General features: G+C 34.7%; 1 protein-coding gene across 1 annotated transcript in view; it reads left to right on the top strand.

Moving 5' to 3' along the window:
• Positions 1 to 24,392, top strand: part of SLC13A1 (solute carrier family 13 member 1) — an 83,874-nt gene that overhangs the window by 19,139 nt on the left and 40,343 nt on the right. Inside the window, exons 5-10 of the mRNA XM_025045858.1 lie at positions 478 to 557; positions 947 to 1,240; positions 8,265 to 8,401; positions 10,512 to 10,699; positions 11,289 to 11,346; positions 11,428 to 11,476. Coding sequence (XP_024901626.1) covers positions 478 to 557; positions 947 to 1,240; positions 8,265 to 8,401; positions 10,512 to 10,699; positions 11,289 to 11,346; positions 11,428 to 11,476 — 806 coding nt within the window. The remainder of the gene's footprint in view (positions 1 to 477; positions 558 to 946; positions 1,241 to 8,264; positions 8,402 to 10,511; positions 10,700 to 11,288; positions 11,347 to 11,427; positions 11,477 to 24,392) is intronic.

Below are 24,392 nucleotides of genomic sequence, written 5' to 3' on the forward strand. Positions count from 1 at the left end.
AAAGATATGACATAATTCTGGTTTATTAAGGATTTTTTAGAAGCCCAGCGAAAGTGCAGGGACTGGGGGAGTAAATATCAAAGCCTGGAGGAATCGTCCCAAGGTAGGTGAGTCAGAGAGCAGCAGTGCTAGAAATTTTATTACCCTGGGAAAATTGTAAATAAAATACCTCATTAAACTGAAACAGTTTTTGTAAATTCTTCAAATTCAGCCAAGAATTTTGCAGAGATTAAGCATAATGAGAACAAAATAAAGCCATATATAATAGATGATAATCTTTATTGATCACTTAGTGTGTTTTAAGTGATTTTACTGGGTGATTTCATATCAAAATTATTTACGTAAGCCAAATATAATGATGAATTTCAACCACTGCTTAACAATGCCCTAAAGCAGAAACTCACAATCTTATTTCTAGCAAAGCAGCAGATTCTTTTAAGAGTCTCAATTCTGTTGAGTCTCCTTGTGTCTCCCCAGGAGCAGCTGTCTTTCTAAAAAGCAAAGCAGAAGGTTCTTCACCTCCAGGTTCATGTCGCTTAAGAGCTCATCCATGCTATGTAACCTGACACTGTCCTTCCATCTATGAAAGTACTTGCTTGTACTTTGTTGATTGTACAAGGTTGATTTCCCCCTTTTAGTAGAAGGAAAGGAAGGCGGGCATTTGTGGGTCCCAACTAACCAGGCACCAAGGAATACAATTTAAAGGCAGATGTGTCCTGCCCGAGAAAAGGCAGTAACTTGGCCATTTCCGCACTCCAGCAGAACTAGGAGTGCGTTTCATAGGCCAAATAAAGGTGAGCCCTAACTTCCACATGCACTGATACGAAGCACAGAAAGTTGACTATATGCTGTCATCTGTTTTAAAGAAAATGTGAAGGAAACTTAATGAATGAGGCTTTAATTTTATGTCTTTGGTTTTTCATGTGTATTAAATTTTGGCTCTTAGAACCCCCAAGAAATTGGGCAGCTTACTGCCCAATTCAAAGGTGCAGAGGCCTTCGGAGTTTCTTCTTACTTTCTCTGTGACATGGCACCAATTAGCAAACGTAATTGCAATTTGATTGATGCCTTCCCAGCCTCATCATTTCATCTTGCGTTTTGTCTTTTCCAGGAAGCAGAATGTGCCTACACACTCTTCGTCGTTGCCGTATTTTGGCTTACGGAAGCTTTGCCTCTGTCAGTTACAGCTTTGCTGCCTGGTTTGATGTTCCCATTGTTTGGAATCATGCCTTCTAAGAAGGTGAGTTCTCTTGCAAATGTCCGTCATAGTCTTTCATTTTACGCTGATATTTTCCTTGAGAAAATCTATATTTAAAAGGAACAATAATCCTGTTAAGGCTTCCACATAAGTCCTCTAGTTGTTTCTCTGCTCTAGAATTCCACATGTGTGTCCACCTTCAGGTGAACAAAAACAAAACGCAAGCTGCAGCTTCTTGTGTCATGCGTGTAAATAGGAAACATGCATGTCTAGTCTTCCCAGGCGACATCTAAGCCTGGTGCATCTCTCCCAACAAAAGGGCCAACTCTTTCACATTCTGCATAAGCTTTTTGTATTCAGCAGAGCTCAGTCTGACACAGTGTTGGAAAGCAATTGTTGTTTTTAATGAAGAAAAAGCTTCCCTGTTTTCTTTTCCAGAAACCTGCTTTTTCGAAAGATAAAGCCAAATTAGCTTTCACGTGTATTTCTATTTTGTTCTTGCTAAGAGGAGTTTATTCATGCTGAGAGGTGCTTCTTACCTTTATGCAATCTAAAAGTACCCATCTGAGGAAAATGAATTCAGTTTCCCATTAAAAGCATGAAATGTATTGAAACCAGAATAACTATCTCCGTGCAGTCGCCAGCCACCTAGCACACAATTGTGTAAACCACAGCTGAAACATTCTCAGGAAAGATGTTAAGTTCAAGATGCCAGTCTGTGTTATTTGTCACCTTTGAACTTCTATCTTCTTCCAGGGTCCAATATTGCTATCATGAAGCTCATCTGTCTTATAATGTAGGTGGAGATTTTTCTTTTTAACTAACCCGTGGTACAGTTTTTGTTTTGTTTTGTTTTTTGTTTGTTTGTTTGTTTTATCCTGTGGGAGAAGCTATTATTCCCTTTCTTATTTTCATGTTCTTCCCCCATTTTAGAGTCCAAGTTCATCTTTTTGCATTCCTGATCCTTTCTGCTCCTCTTACTGTATTTCCTCCTCCCTCATAATCTTGACTCTTTTTTAAGCACCACTGATTTAGAAGAGAGTATAGCCAGAGCTGTACTTTATTTCCTCTCATCCCCAGGCTGAAGCTCTGCTGTCCCACAGAATCTGGGAGCTATAATTTAAGAAGTTTCTCAAATGCTCTAACATGCTATATGGCTCTCAACAAAGGATATATATTTAAAAAAGGAGTTGGCAAGTCCTCACAAATAGGGTATTTAATTATAAACCCCTGTTCTGCTGGCTTCGGTGGTCCTACTGCCAGAGACCCTTAAATTTAATTTAAGATTAAAATTTGTCTCTTAAGATTTAATAGTAATCAAACTGACTATATTAACTTTTTACAAGAGGCCGAGACAGAAACAAGTAGAATTGGAATCATAGGGCATTTCTGTAGCCAGCAGGCTATTGCATAAGTCAGGCTGTAGATTCTTGTTCAAGAGTCTTTTATCCCTGAAAGTATCAGCCTCGGGCTAATTTAACAGTCTGGGAATCCTAACAGACTTAGAAGGGAGATCTGAGTCTTCCAGCCTGGGCAGGGATTCCCCTCCACAATATCTCTTACAGATGAGGTCATGCGGGAGGTGACGACAGGCTTCGAATTCCCTATCAGGAATTCCATATCATTTTTGAATTTGCACACTTAAATGACTCAGCTTTATTGAGCCCAAGTCTGAAACTCAGTCACTTTGACTCTTTAAACTTTTCTTCGACATCGAAGATTCCACAAATAAACCTCATCTTTCTTCCTGATATGATAGTGCTGCTGCTTGGATTTGAAAATAAATATAATCTCTTCCTTAAGTCTTCCTGCCTCCAGGCTTTATGGTTTTCAGACCTCAACTCCCTTCCTCGCCACCTCCCCTCCCCCACCCGCACCTCCAATGTCACCTTCATCACCTTTTCTCTTGCTGAAACTACCGCTGGTTTGTCAATGAGATTGAAGGATTAAACAGTTAGTAATGTCTGTCACATAGTAAGCACTCAATATCTTGGTCAATATTATTAGTAGTAGTAGTAGTAGTACATTGACAAAAGTGAACCAATCATTCTAGAAACATCTGACTGCTGCAAACTGAGTTTGTCATTTCCCCTCTGATATTTTAGCCTAAATTTGTTTTAAACTTTATGTGACTTTTTTCACCTGTTAAGTTTAAATGGAGCTGGCAACAAATCAAAGTCCTTAAGACTTTAAGGAGAGAAAACTGTTTTTTAGTCTTGTGATACTCTCTCCAGACAGGGCAACTGATCTTTTATTCAGAAATAGATGACCAAAGCTACAAGGAAAGGGCTAGAGATTTAGTCAGAAGACCTGAGCTTAAAACCTCACATTCACCAATAATTACTTGTATGATCCTGATCATGTCCCTCAATAACTCTTTTTTTGTTTTTCCTCCTCTGTAACGGGCATGATAATGCCACACAATCCAGGGGTTGTAACAATCAAATCAAATAATAAATGTGAAACAATGGTGCAAACTAAGTATCGAATAGTCTTATGAGTTTTAATATTCCCAGTTAAAGTATGTTCGATAGTGTTAAACTATCATTCTAGCCTACAGCAGCATTTTGGGATCTCAACTCTGTAATTGAAGAGAATCATGCATTTTTAATATGCTTATCTAAGTTCAGAGCCCTACATATCTCTCTCTTTGGCCACCATAGTTTTAACTTCACCTTATCAAGCCAATGCTAAATACCTGTATCTTACTGAACACATCATTGTATTAAAGAATGTCAACAAGTACTGAATTTTTCTCAAATATGTTGAATAAATTTGAAGTGCTAAATATTTAGTATGCCCAATTAGATATTCCAAACAGTATTATTACTAGTAGTACACCCAATTAGATATTCTAAATAGTATATATACATTTATTTACATATGAATTTTAGATATATAAATGTGAAGATATACATATGTACATATAGATGTTATGTTACACATTTACTTAGACATTTAATAAATATTTATATGCTAGGATTCTTCCAGGAACTTTGGAATACATCAATGAATATAAACAGACAAAATGTCTCTGTCTTCCTAGGAGAAAAGAGACAGCAAACAATAAAATGGGGAAAAAAGGAACAGGAGAATGAGCATCAGGAGAGGGTTGCAGTTTTAAATAGGATAATGGGAGTAGACCTCTATGAGGTGAAAATACCTGAACGAAGATTTGCAGGAGATGAGGGAGGTAGCCATTTCGATGTATGAGGAACAACCATTGCCAAAGGGGAAATACCCAGTGCAAAGACCTTCAGGCAGTTAGGCATGTCCGCAGTGTGACTGCAGCAGAGTGAATGAAGGAGAGACTGATTGAAGATGATTTCAGGGAGATCATGTGAAGAGGGGTTGGACCATAAAGGGCCAACATAAGCCATGGTATGGTTTTAACCCCAAATGAAGTGAGACTCTCTAGAGAATTTTGAATAGAAGTATGATATGATAGACTTTTGACTTTTATTTTGAAAGGATAACTTGAATTACTGTGTTGAGAAACAAGGTAGAAAGGAGACAGGTGTAGGTTTTTGCAGTAATTCAGGTGAGAGGCCATAGTGATTGAGACCAGAGATATTAATAAGGATATTTAGTATAATACATATATTTTATAGATATATTTTTATACAAAATTTCTGAATGATTTGATATGGGATCTGAAAGGAAGAAAAGAGTCCAGGACACCTCACGGCTTTTTGATCTGCCTACCAGAAAAATGGAGTCGCCATCAATTGAAATGGGGAGGACTGCGGGTAAAGTAGGCTGTTGTGGGAGAGAGACTGACACCTGGAGCTCAGCATTAGACATTAAGTTTGAAATACCTATTTTAATTTAAGTGAAAGTGTTGAGTGGGCAGTTAGGTACAAATGAGTCCAGATTTCATGAGCCAGAGCTGAGCTAGAAATACAGATTTGAGAACCATCAGCAAAGAGATGGTATTTAAAGCCCTCAGACTTGATGAGATTATTTAGAGAGTGAATGAAGATAGTAAAGCAAAAAGGACAAAGGATTGCGCTCTGGAGAACAACAGCACTAGGAGGTCAGTGAGAAGACAAAGTACTAGCAAATAAGACCAAGAACGATAGGTTATTGAGGTAGGAGGAAGACTAGGAGAGTGTGGGGTCTTGAAATCCAAGCGAAGCAATTGTTTTAAGGATGAGGCAATGATCCAAAGTGTCAGATCTGCTAACAGGTTAATTAATGTGAAAACTGTAAATTGACCATTGGACTTAGCAATACAGATTAAGTATGTATTTTCTAAAAACAACAACAACAACAACAAAATATAGGCTCTTAATTCAAAAACTTGATGCGAAGTAATATTTAATTTCATGCATAAGTAGATCGACTTGTAGAAAGGTTGCTAAATTGTTATAAATTACATAGCTAAGACAGAACCTAGTTTCTGATCACAAAAGCTCAGGTTTTTTGATGAAATCACACTCGAAACAGAACTGTAACTACCTTGATGTTCCAAACAGATTTTAAATTTCATTAGAAATTTTATTTGAAATACCAATTTTGCCTCAAAAATAGTTACATTTATCAATGTCATTTACAAACCAATACCACTTCTCATATTATCTCCTATACAAGTAGACTGCAAACAAACTCATCTACCTGTAGCTTATGTTCTTCTTCAAATAGACCAACTCTGATGAAAAACAAAGAATAGATAATACAATAGAAAACAGAGAACGTGAAAATTCCTTCTTAAGTTTAACAACTAATTTTATTAAGACAACTGAGCTACAGACCTTAGTTTGTTTACATAATCTATTATGGAATTGGCAAACCATGAGTCTGAGAGCCAAGTCCAGCCTGCGACCCAATTTTTAAAGTAAATTTTTATTGGAAACATACACAGCCATAGTTATTCATTTACTTATCGGTTTTGGCTACTTTTGTGCTTTAAAGACAAGCTGAGTTGTGGAAAAAGGCTCACAAAGTGTAAAATGCTTACTACCTAATCCTAAAAGACAAAGTCTGTCAACTGTTGCTATTATCTAAAGACGTATTAACAAGAATATCTCATGATCCTGGACCTCTTTCTGTGTTTAATCACTTACTATAATGACTTTTTTTCTATGTGTTTCTTTGTATTTTTAAAGTAATTATGCCTTTATCCTCTCATTTAATTATCAGAGTATTGGTGAGATAGGGTCAGTAGGGCTTAGTTCCATGAGCAAAACTGTAAAAAAGATAAGGGCAGAGGAAAACTCAAATATCTATTTATCTTATAATCATCAACTCAAGTAATCAAATCCTATAAGAAGACATACCCAATTCCCCCAGGAAAAAGTGGTCACTTACTCTTTGAACCTCAACTATACCTTGAAGAGGTAGCTCTCATGCATCTATTATACATCTTCGTTAACTTATTTTTCCTCTTCTAATACCCTTTAAACTCCTTGAGTTTAGAGACTTATTAATTCAACATCTATTGAGTGCCAGTATGTGCCAGGCATGTCTTAAGTCCATAAATACAGTGATCAATAAAACACATTTGTGGCTTTGAAATATGTCCAGTCAAATGAAGGCGATAGTTAAGGAAATAAATGGTCACTAGACACTAATATCTCTGGTCTCAAGACATGTAACAAGCAGGTAAAGAAACAGTATTTACACAATGTGGTATGCTAAGAAGAAAACAAACAGGACTCTGCAATACAGAAAAATAGTAGGATTGATTTAGAAAAGTTTGATATTTGAGAATTAAAGAGATGTGAAGAAGGAAAGCCTTCAGGCATTTGTACCCATATCCCCTGCTCATATGACAGTTTTGGTACATGGTGGATGCTTATTAATGTTAGAGTAATCAATAAATGAAATAATAAATTGCTGTAATTATATACTTTCTATTATGCAATTACTACAAAATGTAAAGAGATAAATATAAACTTTGAAAAGCCTGATAAAATAACTTTTTGTAAAACATAAAGAAGATGTCCACTTTTCCACCTTGATCCAAGGGCAATTTTTAATTTTTACTCTTTTGGAAATCAGGCCAAGCTCGGTCAGCTGTATTAAAAATGTAGATGCAGTTCAAGATAGCAAAATCATCATGACAATTGATTTTCTTATCCCTTCATGGTTTCATAATGTTAGAATAGTTTTGTTCCAATTCTTCCATTCCCTCTATGAGATATTATTTGATTTTTTTTTTGAAGAGATGCTTCCTCTTATAACCCTTTTCTTTCAGCACAGCCTTGTGATTCAGTTTAGCCAAGTCTTTCCTGAAGTCAGGTCTCGAGTATTCATCCCATGAGGTACTCCACCTTAAAACTGAAAAACAAAGTTTCTCTGATCAGATAAGTTTAAAAAGTATATAGTATATAGAATCCACTCTTGGAGAGTAACACTATGTATTAGTATTTAAAGGTTTTTGAGGAGGCCTACAGAGCAGAAAATTCTAATATTTCAGATTTCAATGTTTTCTAAACTTATTTAACCACAAAATCTTTTTTTTTTTTTAAGAAAAATAAAAGCATTCTTTGTTAAATACTGCTGCAAATGGTTGTCCACATTGTTCGTACACTATTCTAATGTCTGAATGGTGTTAGCTAAAAGCAGCTTAAAATATTGGCCCATTCAAGAGTATTTATTTTATAATGAATAATTTTGACGCTATAACCATTTAAAATACGAGGAGTGACTCTGAAGATATAGCATACCGGGTGGTAATGAAGATATTGGTGAGTTGGAAGCTCAGCTCAGGACAGTCCCAAATCAGTTATCGCCACTCTACCATAGGAGCATGAACCAGTTAGCCCAAGTTTACAGATGGAGAAATCAAGGTATAGAAGGCACTTGCCTGATGTTACTCAGCTATTTAAAAACCTGCTATCCTGGGTACTCTTTTTTTCTGTATATTTTCCTTTAACACTACTGTTTCTGGGCAAGAATATAGAACATATTAAAATTTGTATTCAAACACATCTACATTTCTCTCAACCAAATAGAAAGATTATGTAGTTGAAGGTCAAAGTTAAGAGCAGCAAAATAATGTCTTTCTCATGTAATGCTGCTTTCCCCTCACCAACATAAATAATCATGGGTTTAATTTCAGGTGGCATCCGCTTATTTCAAAGATTTTCACCTACTGCTAATTGGAGTCATTTGTTTAGCAACATCAATAGAAAAATGGAACTTGCACAAAAGGATTGCTTTGAGAATGGTCATGATGGTGGGTGTGAACCCAGCATGGTGAGTACTGTGTTTACTGTTCCAGGATGGCATTCTGAATAGACCATTTTTGTGCAGAGCAAATGATCAAATAAGTAATGCATATCCAGGCAATCATTTGTACTACAATATGTCATGATTTTTTCTCTCTGAAAATATGAAAGTGATGTAAAGTGTACTTGAGTGGTAGGAGGGGAGAAAAACGACTTTTCTTTCACCACAGGTCTAATTAGAGAAAGATTGGAATAAGTGCACACAACTCTCTCACCTTTTATGCACCGTAGGAGTCAAAGCCGAGAGAAGCCTTAAACCTCCACAGACAAGATTGATACATTCAGAGTCAATTTCAGTCTTATCTTGTTTATTTGGTTGATTGCACATTTAAGGTTTCTTCAAGAGCATCTTTAATCACAGAGAGGATTTTAGGAACCAAAGACAATGACATTATGACATTACTGACAAAATACAAAAATGAGCAGAAAAATTCCAAGGTAGACATTTTTCTTTTTAAATGAGCTGTTGCAAAGTGAAATACTCAAATAAGAAATTTCATCTATAGAATGCGAGATCACTCATTTGACTGATTTTCCCAGTGAAATGAATTTTCCATTAAATTAATTGCCTATTTTAGTTTTAATTCCACTTCTTAATATAAATGTAAGCTAAAAACTTCTCAGTGTCATAATCATTTACATAATGAAATTATGCTTTAAAGCTTCAGGTGGTTCTTCTTATCTTTCTTTGAAAAAAAGAAAATTGTACTGAATTCTATTGCATAATTCATTCTAGGTTATAACCACATCTGTGTTTATCATATGTGGAACAACTGTTTTGTCAAATATCAAACAATTAAATAATTCAGAAGCAACAAATTTTCAAAAAATACTTTTTATTTAAAAACATCATAACATATATATATTAAGGGCATTTCACTCTTTAAGAGTGAAATGGTGTTCCATCTCTTTTCTTTGACCATCTGCTCACTGACCCCAGGGGTTGCGGTAGTGCACTGCACAGTGGAGCTGGAGTCTTGTCCATTATGCCACTAAATGGCTTTTCAATTTAAGGAATTTCACCACATAGAGAACTTATCTGATCCCAGCCTTTTTTTATTGGAAGGCTTTGTGTCATGCCAATGCCTTATGTTAAAAGCATTTCTAGTTTTCTTTTTATTAAGATTCATTTCTTTTTGAAGTAGATTTCTAAAAAGTTTTGTTTTACACATAGAAAATATTTACCTTATCTGAAGTTGAAAGTTACAGTGCAAATTTTTTCTTGTAGACCTATTTTAAAAGGGAGTCAGAGCATTCCATAAATGGCTCTATATGGAAAGATGTACTTAAATCATTACCTGGGACTTCCTTCTCAAAAGAAATCACGTTTCTTCTCAAGTATGATTTTGAAGGCTTGTAAACATGGTTTAAAATCCTATAGTTTCAGGTATGTTATTTTTTAGAGAGAAGAACTACTCATTAGGGAAGACAATGTAATGTCTTGACAACAGGCAAGGATGTCAGATACAGGAGAGTACAAATAACAGAATCTACAAAATATTCTGAAACCTCATTTTAGCAAGTGATTTTAAACAATTTCCTCTACCTACCACATATTAAACCAAAGTAGTGAACATGTAAAAGGCAGATTTATAAAAATTAATCTCTCTCCTTACTCTTGTTCCTCTTTGGCAACATATTAATAAACAGCGGTATGACAAAAAGATAAAAGAAAGAATAGGGGATCCAAAATTCAAAAGCTGATTGCACCTCATCTTACTAATATTTGAAGATGTGTCATCTGTAAAAGGCATTCAAACATTGGTGTCATATTATAAACTATTGTAACATCCACCAACTTGCAGTTGCTTACACATTTAATTGTTATTCTGTTTTGGGAGAGAAGATTGTTATGGTTTCCAGGGAGACGAATCTTGTAAATATTCCACTCTTACATATGCACTTTAATTCCTACCTGGCTATGACTGTCCTCAGAGTTTGTCGCCTGGGAGGAATCTTAACCTTCCTTATTTTGAAAAAATGAATTCCCAACTCACAAACAACATCCTTCACAGTTAAACAATACAGAGTTAGTTAGGCTAGGAGCACAGCTCATACTAAAAGCCCTCTCATTTCAGGCTGGCATTGGGGTTCATGACCAGTACTGCCTTCTTATCTATGTGGCTTAGCAACACCTCAACTACTGCCATGGTGATGCCCATTGTGGAGGCTGTGGCACAGCAGATCATCAGTGCTGAAGCAGAGGTCGAAGCCACTCAGATGACTTATTTCAGTGGATCAACCAATCATGGACTGGAAATAGATGGTACCACAAGTTGATATGGCCACAGGGGGTCTAGTCTTATTAGAAATAGGCATAAACTCAAGAATTCTGGGTTATATTTTAAATTAATTGTTTATACATATATGCTGTGAATTTAACCTTTCTCTTTCCGTATTTCCCATTATTGATACAAAGAAATTACATTGCCCAAATATTTACCCTAACTTAATGATTGAATTTACAGTTTCTAACCAAAAAATGAAGAGTGCCCTTTCTATCCTGCAGCCAGTCTGATGGAACTCTTTCTCATGTCTTTATCAGTAGACCTTCAGGTTACTCTTTTGTACCGAAGTAATTTTCCTGCATAATATTGGGAATCTTTAATGTCTACATTCTGTCTAGAAATAGCATTTCATTTTACTGCCTCTGATAAACTGCTCTAATGCAGTGAAAAAGTATTGGGGGGATATTTGCGTTTATAAAATACTCTATGAAAGTTATGTCAGTACAGGTGAATTTGTTTATTTTTAATTTTTAGTAATGCTTCCATCAGACACACACACACACACACACACACACACATACACACTGATAACCTTTCCTTTAAATTATCTTTCTTTTACTTTTACAGAATGTGTTAATGGACATGAAGCAAATGAGAAGAAAGAGAAAATAAAATCAGTTCCAAGGTAAAGAATATTGACATTCTGATTAGGATTTTCCAAATTACATTTTAATAATATTATAAACTGGGTCAATTTATTTTTCAGACACAGTAATGATGCAGGGAAAATTTCAAGCAAGGTGGAGTTGGAAAAGGTACATTAAATTTAATTCTTTCTAAATAATTATATATGAAATTAAATTAGACCTGTAGTTAGATATGGATACATTTTAAAAACTCTCACTCGCTTCCTTGTCTATAATTACTTTGCTTGCCTAAGCCAAACTTCAGTGCAATAGTTTGATAAGCCTTCACGGATAGACTGAATCCAATATCCTGATTGGAAACCTTTTAGGCTCTGAAAATTAGCATCATTATTTTCTCCTTTTGCAAGGTTCTTGATGATGGCATTTAGCATACGTAATTTAAAGAAATAGAATTCCAATCTGAGAATCATGTTTCTTTGTTTATTAAAATCCTACTGGGCTGATATGGCCTGATTTTCATTAGGGACATCCTCATTTCTTCCAGGTAATGATTTAGAGCAACTCCTATTCATGTAATAACAATCCAGTTACCTTTAGTGCCCCCACTGTCACTAAAAAATTCAATGCAGAATTCATGAGTTGTTACTATTAAATACATAGGGAAGAGTTGTTGTAGTTATTCTAGTTATTAAAGGAAGGGGACTCTTGTAAACTGACATTGAATTTATTTCCCCAGAATAAATCAACATAAAAATACAACACTAGTTTGTACTGGGAGAAATATATCTCAGGATCACTGAAAAATAATCCTGCATAGAAATAGTCCTAAGGTGACCATGGCATTAGGAATAAGAGAGTGGGGCATCTGTTCCTTCCTCAGGCCATAATGCATTAGCACGCAACTCAGTAGGAAAAAGAAACCCCTCTCATTGCTTACAGAAATCTTCAATGAAAGAGTGATTTCTATATCAAGAGAAAACGAATACAAAGATATGATTTAACCCTTTAGTTACAGTGTACATTAAAGGTTTAAAGATGAGAACTGAATATAAATTATTAAAACACTATCATCTTTAGGGATAGAAGTCATTCTTTTAAAACATAAAAAATTAACAGTATACCAGGTAAATTACAGAAATATACATTACAATGGGCTTTTAAAACTGTTACAAAAATGGTAAAGCCTAAACAGAAAGAATATAATTGCACTCAGTAATTTTCTGTGGTCCTTTTTAGAAGCCCAGTTTTCTGACATAAATCTTAAATTTTGGGTCAAGTCCTTTCAAATTAATTTGACAGCTAACACTGTCCTAAGGATTACAGGAAAGTCTGTTGGTGGATCGGACCCGCTCCTTATTACAAGCAGCTCAGAGTCTAGTGGGGAAGATGGACTTTAAAACAATAAGTGTGGTGTAAATACCACAACAAAGGTAAGCACAGAGGCCACGTCCTCCAGAAGCTGGAGAAACTAGCTCAACCTGGGCATAGGAGATGGAGATTTGAGTCTAGAAGGAAGATGGCATGTGCAGTCACAGCAGTGCAAACTTCACGTGTGCAGGGACCGTGTCTATCCACTTTGTTCACCATTTAACCCCGCTGGCACAGTCCATCGCCTGACACAGAGGAGGTATTCCATAGATATTTATCTTTCTTAATAAATGAATGAGTAAAAAAGGAAGAGGTATTCTGTTCAGAAAATACAACGGAATCAAAGACCTAAATATGTAGAGAATAGAGCTTTTTCAGGAAACATCTCCAGTACAGGTACTAGGGATGTGTTGTTGTGGAAAGTGAAATGTCTGCATGGGTCGGGCCAAGTTAAAAATAGCTGTTCATGCTGTGCAAAGGGGTTTAGTTTATCTTAGGGGAGACAGAGAGCTTTGAAGCTGGGGCAGCATGGTGAGTTCTGCGTTTGAGAAGCTTACTGTGGCAACATTGTGAAGGGCAGAGAGTATGGACTTCAGTGGACTTTTTAATTAATCAGACTTCGGGGGTGACAGAAAGAGAAGTATAGAGGATGCCTCTGCTACAGTAAACTCGGTAAAGCTAGATTGTGATGCCACTGATTGAGATGGGGAACACAGAGGGAGGAATAAGTTTTAAATGGAGAAAAGTAAGATCATTTGGGTGCATTTTAGGCAGTAACAATTGAGATCTGAGTTTAAGAGAGGAGAGCAAGACCTTCAAATGAAGATTCTATGGTCTTTCCAGAACACGATGCATTAAAATTCAGCTTTATGTAAAGGAAAAATTAAGGGATAACTTTCTGCTCTGCAAAATGTTTTTTATAAGAGATCGCACAAAAGTATTATTTTATAGATTGCACATTAAGGATATTTTGATTTTTAACAGTTATAAATCTTCTTAGGAAAAAACATATTATATGGTTTGTGTTATGATTATAATAAATTGTACCTGTCCTTTGCCAGGTTTTTATACTAGGTAATTTAACATTAAATTATGCAGAAATAGCTGTATTTTATCTAGCTATAAATGGAAAGAATATGTAAATATTTTGGTCTTCTGCTTTCTTCTTGAAGTAGATGAGACATTCTATTGAATTAAAATAAATCCTGTGTGATTTGGCTTTAAATTTGAACCACAATTCAAAAAAGACCCTGACTACCTTTGAGGGGGAATGGTTTCAAATAAATTTCAAAAAAGAGAGAAAAAAATAAAGAGCTGATGTTTTCGGTACTTTGCATTATTTTACCATGTTCCTATTAAAAGCAGATTTGATTTCTAGTGAAAATTACTATAATTTTATATCTTTAAACCACTATTTGCTGACTAAAAAATTAAGAATTTTTCCTAAATTTAAAGTCTCTCAGCTAATACAATTATATCAATCTAAGATAATCAATAATCTTACTTCATCTTTTAAAATTGTATGCTTACTTAACTTTTAAAAATTATATGGGAAATTTCTCTCTAAGGGCAATAACATATACACTTATTTATGTAAAGTTTAGTGTGTAATAAGCAGAAATTTCCCAATAGTAGAATAAAATTAAGAATTCCTACCAAATAAGTTCTAAATTTAGTGATTATAATAATATTGATTAAGAAATATATATTTAACATTTGCTCAGATATTGCCTTCTCTATGAGGCCTGCTCTGACCACCCATTTTCATTGAAGCCAATATATCCCTTCTCTGAATCCCCCTAAACCTGCCCTACTTTCCTCAAGGTATGTATTACCTTCATACGAACTATCTAAAGTACTTGAGATTTACAGGGGCAGGAATTTCTTTCCATTTATTTATATTGCAAATATCTGGAACAAGTAACTACCACAGAGTAAGCATTTAGTAAATATTTGCTGAGCAAAGGAATAAATCCAGTAACATTTTTCTCAAATAGTTACAATTACATTAAAACAACTCATTTTTGCATATAAACTATAAAAACGGAAACAAACTAATAAAGGTTGAAAGATAAAACTATCGATTAGATTACTATCACCTTTTTTTTAGCTTTATTGAGATATAATTGACACATAACATTGCGAGAGTTTAAGGTACACAACTTGTTGATTTACTTGTTTAGATATTGCAAAACAATTACTACCGTCAGGTTAGTTAATCCCTCCATCATGTTGAATAATTACTTTTTTGTGTGTGTAGGTATTGAAAACATTTAAGATCTACTCTTTTTAAACTTTCAAGTATGTAAGCATTATTATATTGTACATTAGATCCCCAGAACTTATTCATCTTATAACTGAAATTTGTGCCCTCTGATCAACATCTCCCCATTTCCCCTCCTCCCATCCCCTGGTAACCACCCCTTGACTCTCTGTTTCTATGAATTTGGCTTTTTTAGAGTTCACATATAAATGATACCATGCAGTATTTGTCTTTCTCTGTCTGGCTTATTTCACAATGCTCTTACAATGCTAGCCATTCTAACAGGTGTGAGATAATATCTCATTGCATTTTTAATTTGCATTTCTCTGATGATTAATGATGTTGAGCACCTATTTACATACCTGTTGAGCATGTGTATGTTTTTGTCATAAAAATTTGTATTCATTACCTCTGCCCATTTTTAAATTTCATTGTTTGGGTTTTGTTATTTATGTATGTATGTATGTATGTATGTATGTATGTATGTATGTATTTATTTATTGTGCTCTTGAAGTGTATGAGTTCTTTACATATTTTGGATTCTAGTCCCTTCTACATGATTTTCAATATTTTCTCCCATTCCTTAGGTTGCCTTGTCATTTTGTGATTGTTTCTTTTGCTGTGCAGAAGCTTTTTAGTTTAGTCCAAATTGTTAATTTTTGCTTTTATGCTTCTGCTTTTGGAATCTTATCCAAAAAAATCCTTACCAAGTTCAATGAAAAGATTTTCCCCTATGTTCTCTTCTAGGAGTTGTATGGTTTCAGTTCTTACATTTAAGTCTGAAATCTACTTCAGGTTCATTTTCGTGAGGGGTGTAAGATACGGGTCCAATTTTATTCTTCTGCATGCAGTTATCCCATATTCTCGACACCACAAAGGTTATCCTTCTCCTATTGAGTATTGTTGGCTCCCTTGGCAAATATTCATTGACCATATATGTGAGGGTTTATTTCTGGGCTCTCAATTCTGTTCCATTGATCTTTGTGTCCATTTTTATGCTAGTACTGTTTTGATTACTATAGCTTTGTAATATAGTTTGAAATCAGGACGTGTGGTACCTTCGTGTGATAGCTTTGTCCTTTCTCATGATTGCTTTGACTATTTGGGAGATTATTTTTTATTTTTGATGGAAAGAAAATAAGAGGTTAGAACTAAAATTTATCAGCCCCAAAATTCTTGTTAATAGAACTGCAAAGTTCCGATATAGATAACAATAATAATAATTTTGCCATTGTTATTGCTGCTGCTGCTACGGATGGCAATAATTGTATGTTGGTTTTGAAGATGATAAATATTCAGCAGTTCCTCAGATTCCAGGAACTAATTAAGGAGTACTCATACTTAAGAGTCAGATTCCTATGCAGCATACTTAGAAAAGAAATGTTTTCCATCACGCGCCACATTTCCTTCTCACTTCTCCACATTGCCCAAACATTAGCAGAGCTCTCTACTTCTGCCTGGAATAAAAGTGGTGGGTAGGTACTTAGCCCATAAATCCTGCATTTATTTCTCCAAAAGTAGCTGAAATATTTTTAGAGAAGAAAAGTAACAAGAAGAAAGGAAGACCTAAAAAGGGCAATGACAGTACATGGGGGTATATATCTCTCAGGTTCTAGTGGGAAAACTGGGAGACCGATCACCACTCATATTATTTCCATGTAAAATGAGTTCCAGGTATCCTAAAATTAATTTTTACATATCAAAAGAAGAATAAAGTTGCTAGATTTTTCCCTTCCTTACAAGCACTAGTATTATTCAAAAAAAATCCCAGATATTTACACTAGCTCACTTTCTAAACTTCCAGCCACCTTCAATTGAAAAGAATTATAAAATCAGTATGCTTTTAATAAAATATCTGAGATAATTCTTTTCCATTCATTATATATAATTTGTAGCTCCCCAAAGGGAAAAGTTCAAAGGAAAAATTTCCTTAAACAAATTAAATCTTGTTTATAATTAGATTTTGTTTAGTTTGGGGGTGAAAATCCTTATTACTGAAAATCAAATCCTATAGGGTAGCACTTTTAAGTATTTTTTAAAGAATTCAAAGAACCAGATAACAGCAATAGGAATGGTTCAGAATATTAGAGATGAGGGTCATTAGTACTTCCGAGTAAGGCGGTACCAATTCTAGAATATCTGGCCCCTAGATCAAATATGAAAAAGGTATTTTAGATCAGACCAGGTCAGTGCTACTAACAAAAGTTGGTTCTCTTTGATTATTCTTCCCTTCTCCTAGACTAGGTGAGGTTGTTAGTGCTTCTCATTCCTCACCTAACGTAACCTAGGTGTCTCCTTTTACTCATCCACCCAAATCTTATGGTTTATAGAGAGATGATGATGTTGAGAGAGAGAGAAAGAGAGAGAGAGAGGTCGGGGGAGCAGGGTAGGCTACCACACACCCTTTAGGAATCACAACAGCATAAAAAAGACAGGAAGAAACAAATGTTAGTGAGAATGTGGAGAAAAAGGAACCCATGTAAATCGATGCAATCACTATGGAAAACAGTATGGAGGTTCCTCAAAAACTTAAAAACAGAACTGCCATATGATCCAGTAATTTCACTGTTTGGTATATATCCAAAGGAAATTATAAATTGCTATCTCAAAGAGATATCTGGACTTCCATGTTCCTTGCTGCATTATTCACCCTAGCCAAGGTATGGACACAACCTAAGTGTCCACCAATGGATGAATGGGTAAAAAGCTGCATATACAATGGAATATTATTCAGCTACAAGAAAGAAGGAAATTCTGTCATTTGGAACAACATGGATGAAACCTGAAAGCATTATGTTAAGTGAAATAAGCCAGACAGTGAAAGACAAATACTTCATGGTATCATTTATATGTGTAATCTTCTTAAAAAAAGAGAGAGAGAGAGAGAGAGAGAGAGAGAAAGAAAGAAAAATGGTAAGAAAAAGAAAAAGGAAGGGAAAATTCATAGGAACGAAGAGTAAAAAAATGATCTCCAGGGGCTGAGATGGGGGTGGTGGAGTAAATAGGGAGAGGTTAGTAATAGGGTACAAACCTTTGGCTATCAGATAAATAAGGTCTGAGGATCTAATGTAAAATTTGGTGAATACAGGATAACATTGTATTGTTGAGATTGGTTAGAGAAATAGTACTTGAATGTCTCACCAAAAAAAAAAAAAAAAAAAGAGGTATGTGAGGTAATAGATGTGTTCATTGGCTAAATGGCTGTAACCTTTTCATAATGTATACATGTGTCAGATTGCTATGATGTACACAGTTAATGTCACAATTTTATTTGTTAATTGTACCTGAATAACATTGAAAAAGGGTGGGGTACTTAACATGTACGTCACAGTGATTTGATGTACATATTCATGATATAAAAAGGTTCCCCCAATCTAGTTGATTGGTACATACATCATCTTACACATTTATCATCGATTTTTTTGTGTGTGTGAAAATTTTGAGTTCTACTCTCTTGGCAAATTTCAAGTGTGCAGTGTAGTTTTCTAAACTGTAGTTGCCATGTTTTACATTGGCTCCTCGGTCCTAATTCACCTTATAGCTGAGCGTCTCTACCTTACTTGGTCTTTTTTAACTTGGCAGTTTTCTGTGCCAAGATAAAGTTGAAATTTTAAAAGAAATAATAGCTATTCTACTCACTAATCCAATTTATGAGAGCTCATTCTATTCAACTGAAAATTCAGAAGCCTCATTTTCAATGGTATTATATCAGAAGAAATTATTAAATTTCTGACACATAATGGGAATCTAATATGCTCCACAAAGAGTCTAGAGTGAAGGTAAATGCCCGGATACAGACAAGCAGGTAAAACCTAATCTGTTGAAATTCTGCCAGGTGTATTTTCTGTAAGAAGAAAGTAGTTGGTGGCAACAGTTGGTAAGGTAAATTCACTTCTGAATAAAGAATTTATTTAACATTCATTTTATAAAAAGAATCAGAGTAGCAATTCTGTGAACATGACCTCACTGCAGATTTCAACTTTTATTGTAGTCAAACCCCTAGATTCATTGATGGCTATAATTAGCTGTGTTTCCATAAAACATTTTGTTTTTTAAAAAACGATTGACTGTTGATGATATCTTTTATCACATATCTCTTTAATTTTTGAATCACCAAAATGTAGTTCTTCACATTTTATGTTATTGAAATATTATCTAGCAAATAACATAAGCTCAGCCATGTTGGAAGCATCTGTACTTTCCTTTAATTATACAGTAAACCTCCCACACTATATCATGTATTCTAATGCTGTGTTTTGTTTCTTAAAATCCTCAGCAGTGTTTTTCTATGGATCTTCTCATGGCATTTCCTAACAAAGAAATACATTTATTTTGTCCCCTAATTGTTTTTTTATATATTGATTATGAACTATTTTATACATATTTATAAAATGTAATGAAAAATTTGAAGAATAACAAAATGAATAAAATGGTATATACCATACCTCAGCTTAAGAAATAGAACACAATTTCGAATCTCCACGATTCTTTCTCTGACTCTGTGTCTTTTCTTACATAATCACATTCATCCCCTTATTAAGATAGTCATAGTCCAGAATTTTGTGTTAATCATTCTCTTGTTTTCTTTTCAGTGTTATCACTTGTGTTAGTTACTTGTTCACTACAACGAAGACCCAAAATAGCATTAGTTTTAGCAAGATAGAAATAGGCTGGTTAGTGGCTCCATAATCATGATGACCCTGACTCTTTCTATCCCTGCTCTGCCATCCTCAAGTCTGTTAGATCAAGTTTGCTAGTTGTGCTTTTCAAATCATCTGTGACTTAAACAATTTTTTTCTGCTCAACCCATCACTAACTGAAACTGTTTTGTTAAAATATCCCTTTGATGTGGATATGTCTATTTCTTGTGATAGTTCTGTCAGTTTTGGTTTCTATATATTTTTAGATTATTTAGGTTATGTTATTATATCCTTACCAGTTTTGAATATTTATATATTATTGATTAATTAACACTTTTACCATTTTACAGTGCCCCTTTCAATCTATACTAATGTTTTAGGGTCTTAGAGTTTATTCGATGATAATGTACCAATATCAACTTTTTTTAGGCTAATTTTTACCTGGCATTTCTTTACCCTTTCACTTTTGATATTTCTATGTCCTTATACTTTAAGTGTATCTTGCAAAAAGTATATTGCTGGCTTTTGCATCTTTTTCCAGTTTGAAAGTTTTGGGATGAGAAGGTTGATTCACTTGAACTTTTTGCAACTTTTAAATTTAGAATTTCTAATGCCAGATTTTGTTTTTTTTCTGAATATTCTTTTTATCTCTCTTTCCTTCATTCTTTTCTCAATGGCTACTCTAAAAATTTATGTGTCTGTGTGTGTGTGTACATGCACACTTAAATCTGTGTATAGGTCTTTTCCAACAGTTCTTGAGCATTCTCAGCCATTATTTCCTCTGAGTCTTTAGTTTAACATATGTTAAACTTTCTCTGTCTTCCACGCTTCTTAACATCTCTTTAATATATTAATAATATGTCAATAACATAAAATGTTTTTAAATTCAGTTACCTAAATTTTAATTTCTATAAATTCTACTTGTCTCTCTTTAAGGTTTGCTTGGTAATCTTTGTAGTCTCTTTTTCCTTATTCATATTTTCCATCCCTTCTCTAATTTTATTAATCAAAAATAAAATTACTTATATTCTGTGTCTAACTCTAGTGTTTCAAAGTCCTGGATAGCTCTCTTTGGGGCCTATTCTTGGTTTTTGCTGGTTCTCACTTTTGGTGGCTTATTTTCTTGCCTGTTTTGTGCTTTTAAATATTGAAATGCTAATTTGCCTTGAAACTTCTATGGGAATTCCTCAAGTCCTAGGTTGCAGCTGCGTGGAAGAGCTTTGATTATGGTATCATTTTTATTTTAATATACATACCAATTAAGGTTTAAAATGCTCATAGTTAGGAGTTTTCAGGGTACATTATGTTTTGCCTTAAGTCAGCATGAGATTTCCTTGCTGTCCAATTTGCAAAAGACACCATCTTTATATGTGTTTTCCTATACAACTCCCCACACGGGGCGGGCCTTAGGCATCACTTGCCATCCCTAGCTCTTCTTGCATAAGAACAAACTGAAATCCTCAATCAAAAAGCTGCCTATTCACTCACTTAAGATTCCACTTTCACTTTATTAGGGTCGGGGCAGATTTCTTACTTTCGTATCAGTTTAGTGATACATTTTTAAAGGTGCTTTTAAATATTTTAAACGGCATTCATCTGATCTGTCATGCAGCTGGACAGAGAGATCTGCTATATTATGTATATATTATTTCGGTCATTTTTATCACTATAAAAAAACCCAAGATTTTCCCCAATAGCATGTACATTTTTACTTTTTGCTCTTCACTAAGAAATTACAAAGGAAACATAAATATTTAACAATTAGAAGAATAACATTTTGTAAAATAATCTTGGATGTAATTGATTTTCAACATTGCTGAAAAAGTAGAATTTTTATGAAGAGTCCTCATGTCTTGAGTGCTAAATTTTTAATATCTGTCCATTCATCATACTATTACTGTATAAACTAATATCCCAGTTCACAACATGCAACATAATTCTTTATTAACTCCAGTAGATATAAATCATATTTCAAAGAGTTTTATTTATAATTCAATTTTGTTACCAACTTCTCTGAGTTGTTCAGTTTACTACTGATTAGAGCTTTATCAGATCTTCCTGAAGAGATAATATCTAGAGTAGAAGGAGATTGTGTATTAGTTCATTCTGAAACTTCTTTACATAAATCATTTCCTGCAGGAATAATTTAAAGCTATACACACATTATAGGAGGTCTGGTTTAATTAAAAATAGAAAGCATAATCTGTTATCCACTTAACTAAGCACTTGTAAATTCAGTATGCTGAGAGCAAAGGAGACAGGGCCCCACTGTCAATCAGTCTACACACTATAGGGCTTTTTCTCTCCTCTTGCCTTTTATCTATATCATTCACTGTGTATGGACCATGAAGGCACCAAGGTCAATCTGTGTAATAATATTTGTTAATGTTTTTATTTTTTTAATGTAAAAAGAGATATATTTCATCTTCCAATATGATGGCAGATTGAATATGCTCATTTACCTTCACTCTACCCTAAATCTCCATTAAAACGAAGACAGGTAAACCTTTTAAGTCATAGGTCACAATTATAAAAATGTCAAGGGAGGAGAGGACAGCATAATCATTTTGGTACCTGGAAAGTAAAAGAATGAGTAGAAAATGACTCAGGTATCCCACAAAAGAGACATCCTATGTCAACAGTGAGGAAAGACAATAAATAATCCAATTTACATAGCAGCCACCCTCAAAGTTTTTTAAATGTTGAAAAGTGGGAGAAAGTAAAAAGTTGCTTATGAAACAATTAAATTCTCAGATTTCTTCCCCAACTCTGCATGGATGCAACTGTTCCTCCTCCACCAAACAGCAGTGATACATTTAGACATGATGAAGCAGACAGTAAGGAGAACCAGACACAGTTCAGGGATGGGGGAGGGTTCACAAGGAAAATAGGGGCATTGAGTGACAGTTTATACACTGAATGATGAGAACCCTGACTTCCACCCCATTGGCTTCAGTAGCCAAGCCTATACCTCCAGCTGCCAGGAGCAGGCAAGAAATCAGGAGGTTTTCCCTTGGGGAGTCCAATTAGCACAAGCAGGAAGATGAAAATATATAACATTGGGTTTAAAAACAAAAAAAAAGCCCAGTCAGATGATACTGCAGTGAAGCCCACAATCAACAACGAATCCCAAAGCACATATACAGAATTTTCAACTGGCTTTTCACTGACTTAAATAAGGGCAAACAACTCAATATTCCTGGATATCTGAAGAAAGTCTTATGCAAGAGAGAATCTCAAACAAACAAAAAGGAAACAGAAGCTTGCAGGAAAGAGACTGTGCAAGAAGATGAAAACACAAGAAAAGAAACTATCGTTAATCTATTAGGAAGGTAAACAGAAATTAGACTCATGAAATATGAATGACATTCTACAAAAGAAGAATATGAAGACAAAAATAATGATACATAAAATATAAACTTTAATATAAAGATACAAAATATAAATGTAAAATTTATAAAAAATAGGAAGAAAAAGAAAAAAAGGGGGTTCAGAAAAAGAATAGAGAAAACCAAGAAGATTACATTAAAATACAAGAAAATTTTCTCCTTTTTTTTAAGATATACTTGTTATTTATTATTTGTTTGTTTGTCTGTTTGTTTGTTTAAATTGAAAAATTATTTAAAATTTTTTCCCCAGTCTACCTCCTCCTTCCCCGCTTGGTAACCACTAGTCCATTGTCCATGTCCATTTGTCTCTGTTTGTCCTGTTCATTTGTTGCTTTTAGGTTTATATCCCACATATAAGTAATATCATGTGATTTTCAACTTTTTCTGTTTGGCTTATTTTGTTTAGTATGATTATTTCAAGGTCCATCCATATTGTTGCAAATATCAGTATTTCATCTCTCTTATGGCTAATATTCCATTGTATATATGTATTACAGCTTCTTTAGTCAATCATATATTGTAGGACACTTCGATTGCTTCCATGTCCTAGCCACTGTGAATAACGCTGCTGTGAACGTTGGTGTGCAAAAATCTTTACAGATATGAGTTTTCAAGTATTTGGGGTAAATACCCAGTAGAGGGATTGCTGGATCATATGGTAGATCAATTCTTAGTTTTTTGAGGAACCTCAATACTGTCTTCCACAGTGGCTGTACCAATTTGCAGTCTCACCAGCAGCGTATGAGGGTTCCTATTTCTCTGCATCCTCTCCAGAAGTTGTTATTGTCTCTCTTTTTTATTTTAGCCATCCTTATGGGTGTGAAATGGTATGTCATTGCAGTTTTGATTTGCATTTCCTTAATCACTAGACATGTTGAGCATCTTTTCATATATTTGTTGAGAATCTGTATGTCCTCTAAGGAGAAGTGTCTGTTCAAGTCCTCTGTCCATTTTTTGATTGGATCGCTTAATTTTTTGTTGTTATTGAGTTGTATGAGTTTTTTGTATATTACAGATATTAGGCCCTTATTGGAGGCATTGCTTGCAAATATATTTTCCCATTCGGATGGTTGTCTCTTTACCTTGTTGATTTTTTTTTTTTTTTTTTTTTTTTTTTTTTTCACAAAATGCCTGTTAATAGCCACAGATTATGTTTTTCATGGAAGGCACATTGGAAAATACTGGAGACACGGATTATAACTGCTTCCTGAGGTATTTTAGACCATGGCACCCGTGAGGCTACTTCTGCCCCCTCACCCCCATCCACCACTGACCCTCACATCTCTGTGGCCCCCTAGCCTCGCAGTGACTGTGCTTCCTTCAGAACCTAGCTGCTCTTGGAAAAGAGACGGGGCTGAAGGGGCAGTTGAGATGGTGTTTTGGGGTGGGTTGGGACAGAGGGGAGTAAGCCAATTGGGGAGAGA

The sequence above is a fragment of the Pteropus alecto genome, unplaced genomic scaffold (assembly GCF_000325575.1).
Source record: "Pteropus alecto unplaced genomic scaffold, ASM32557v1 scaffold22, whole genome shotgun sequence".
Classification (NCBI taxonomy): Eukaryota; Metazoa; Chordata; class Mammalia; order Chiroptera; family Pteropodidae; genus Pteropus; species Pteropus alecto.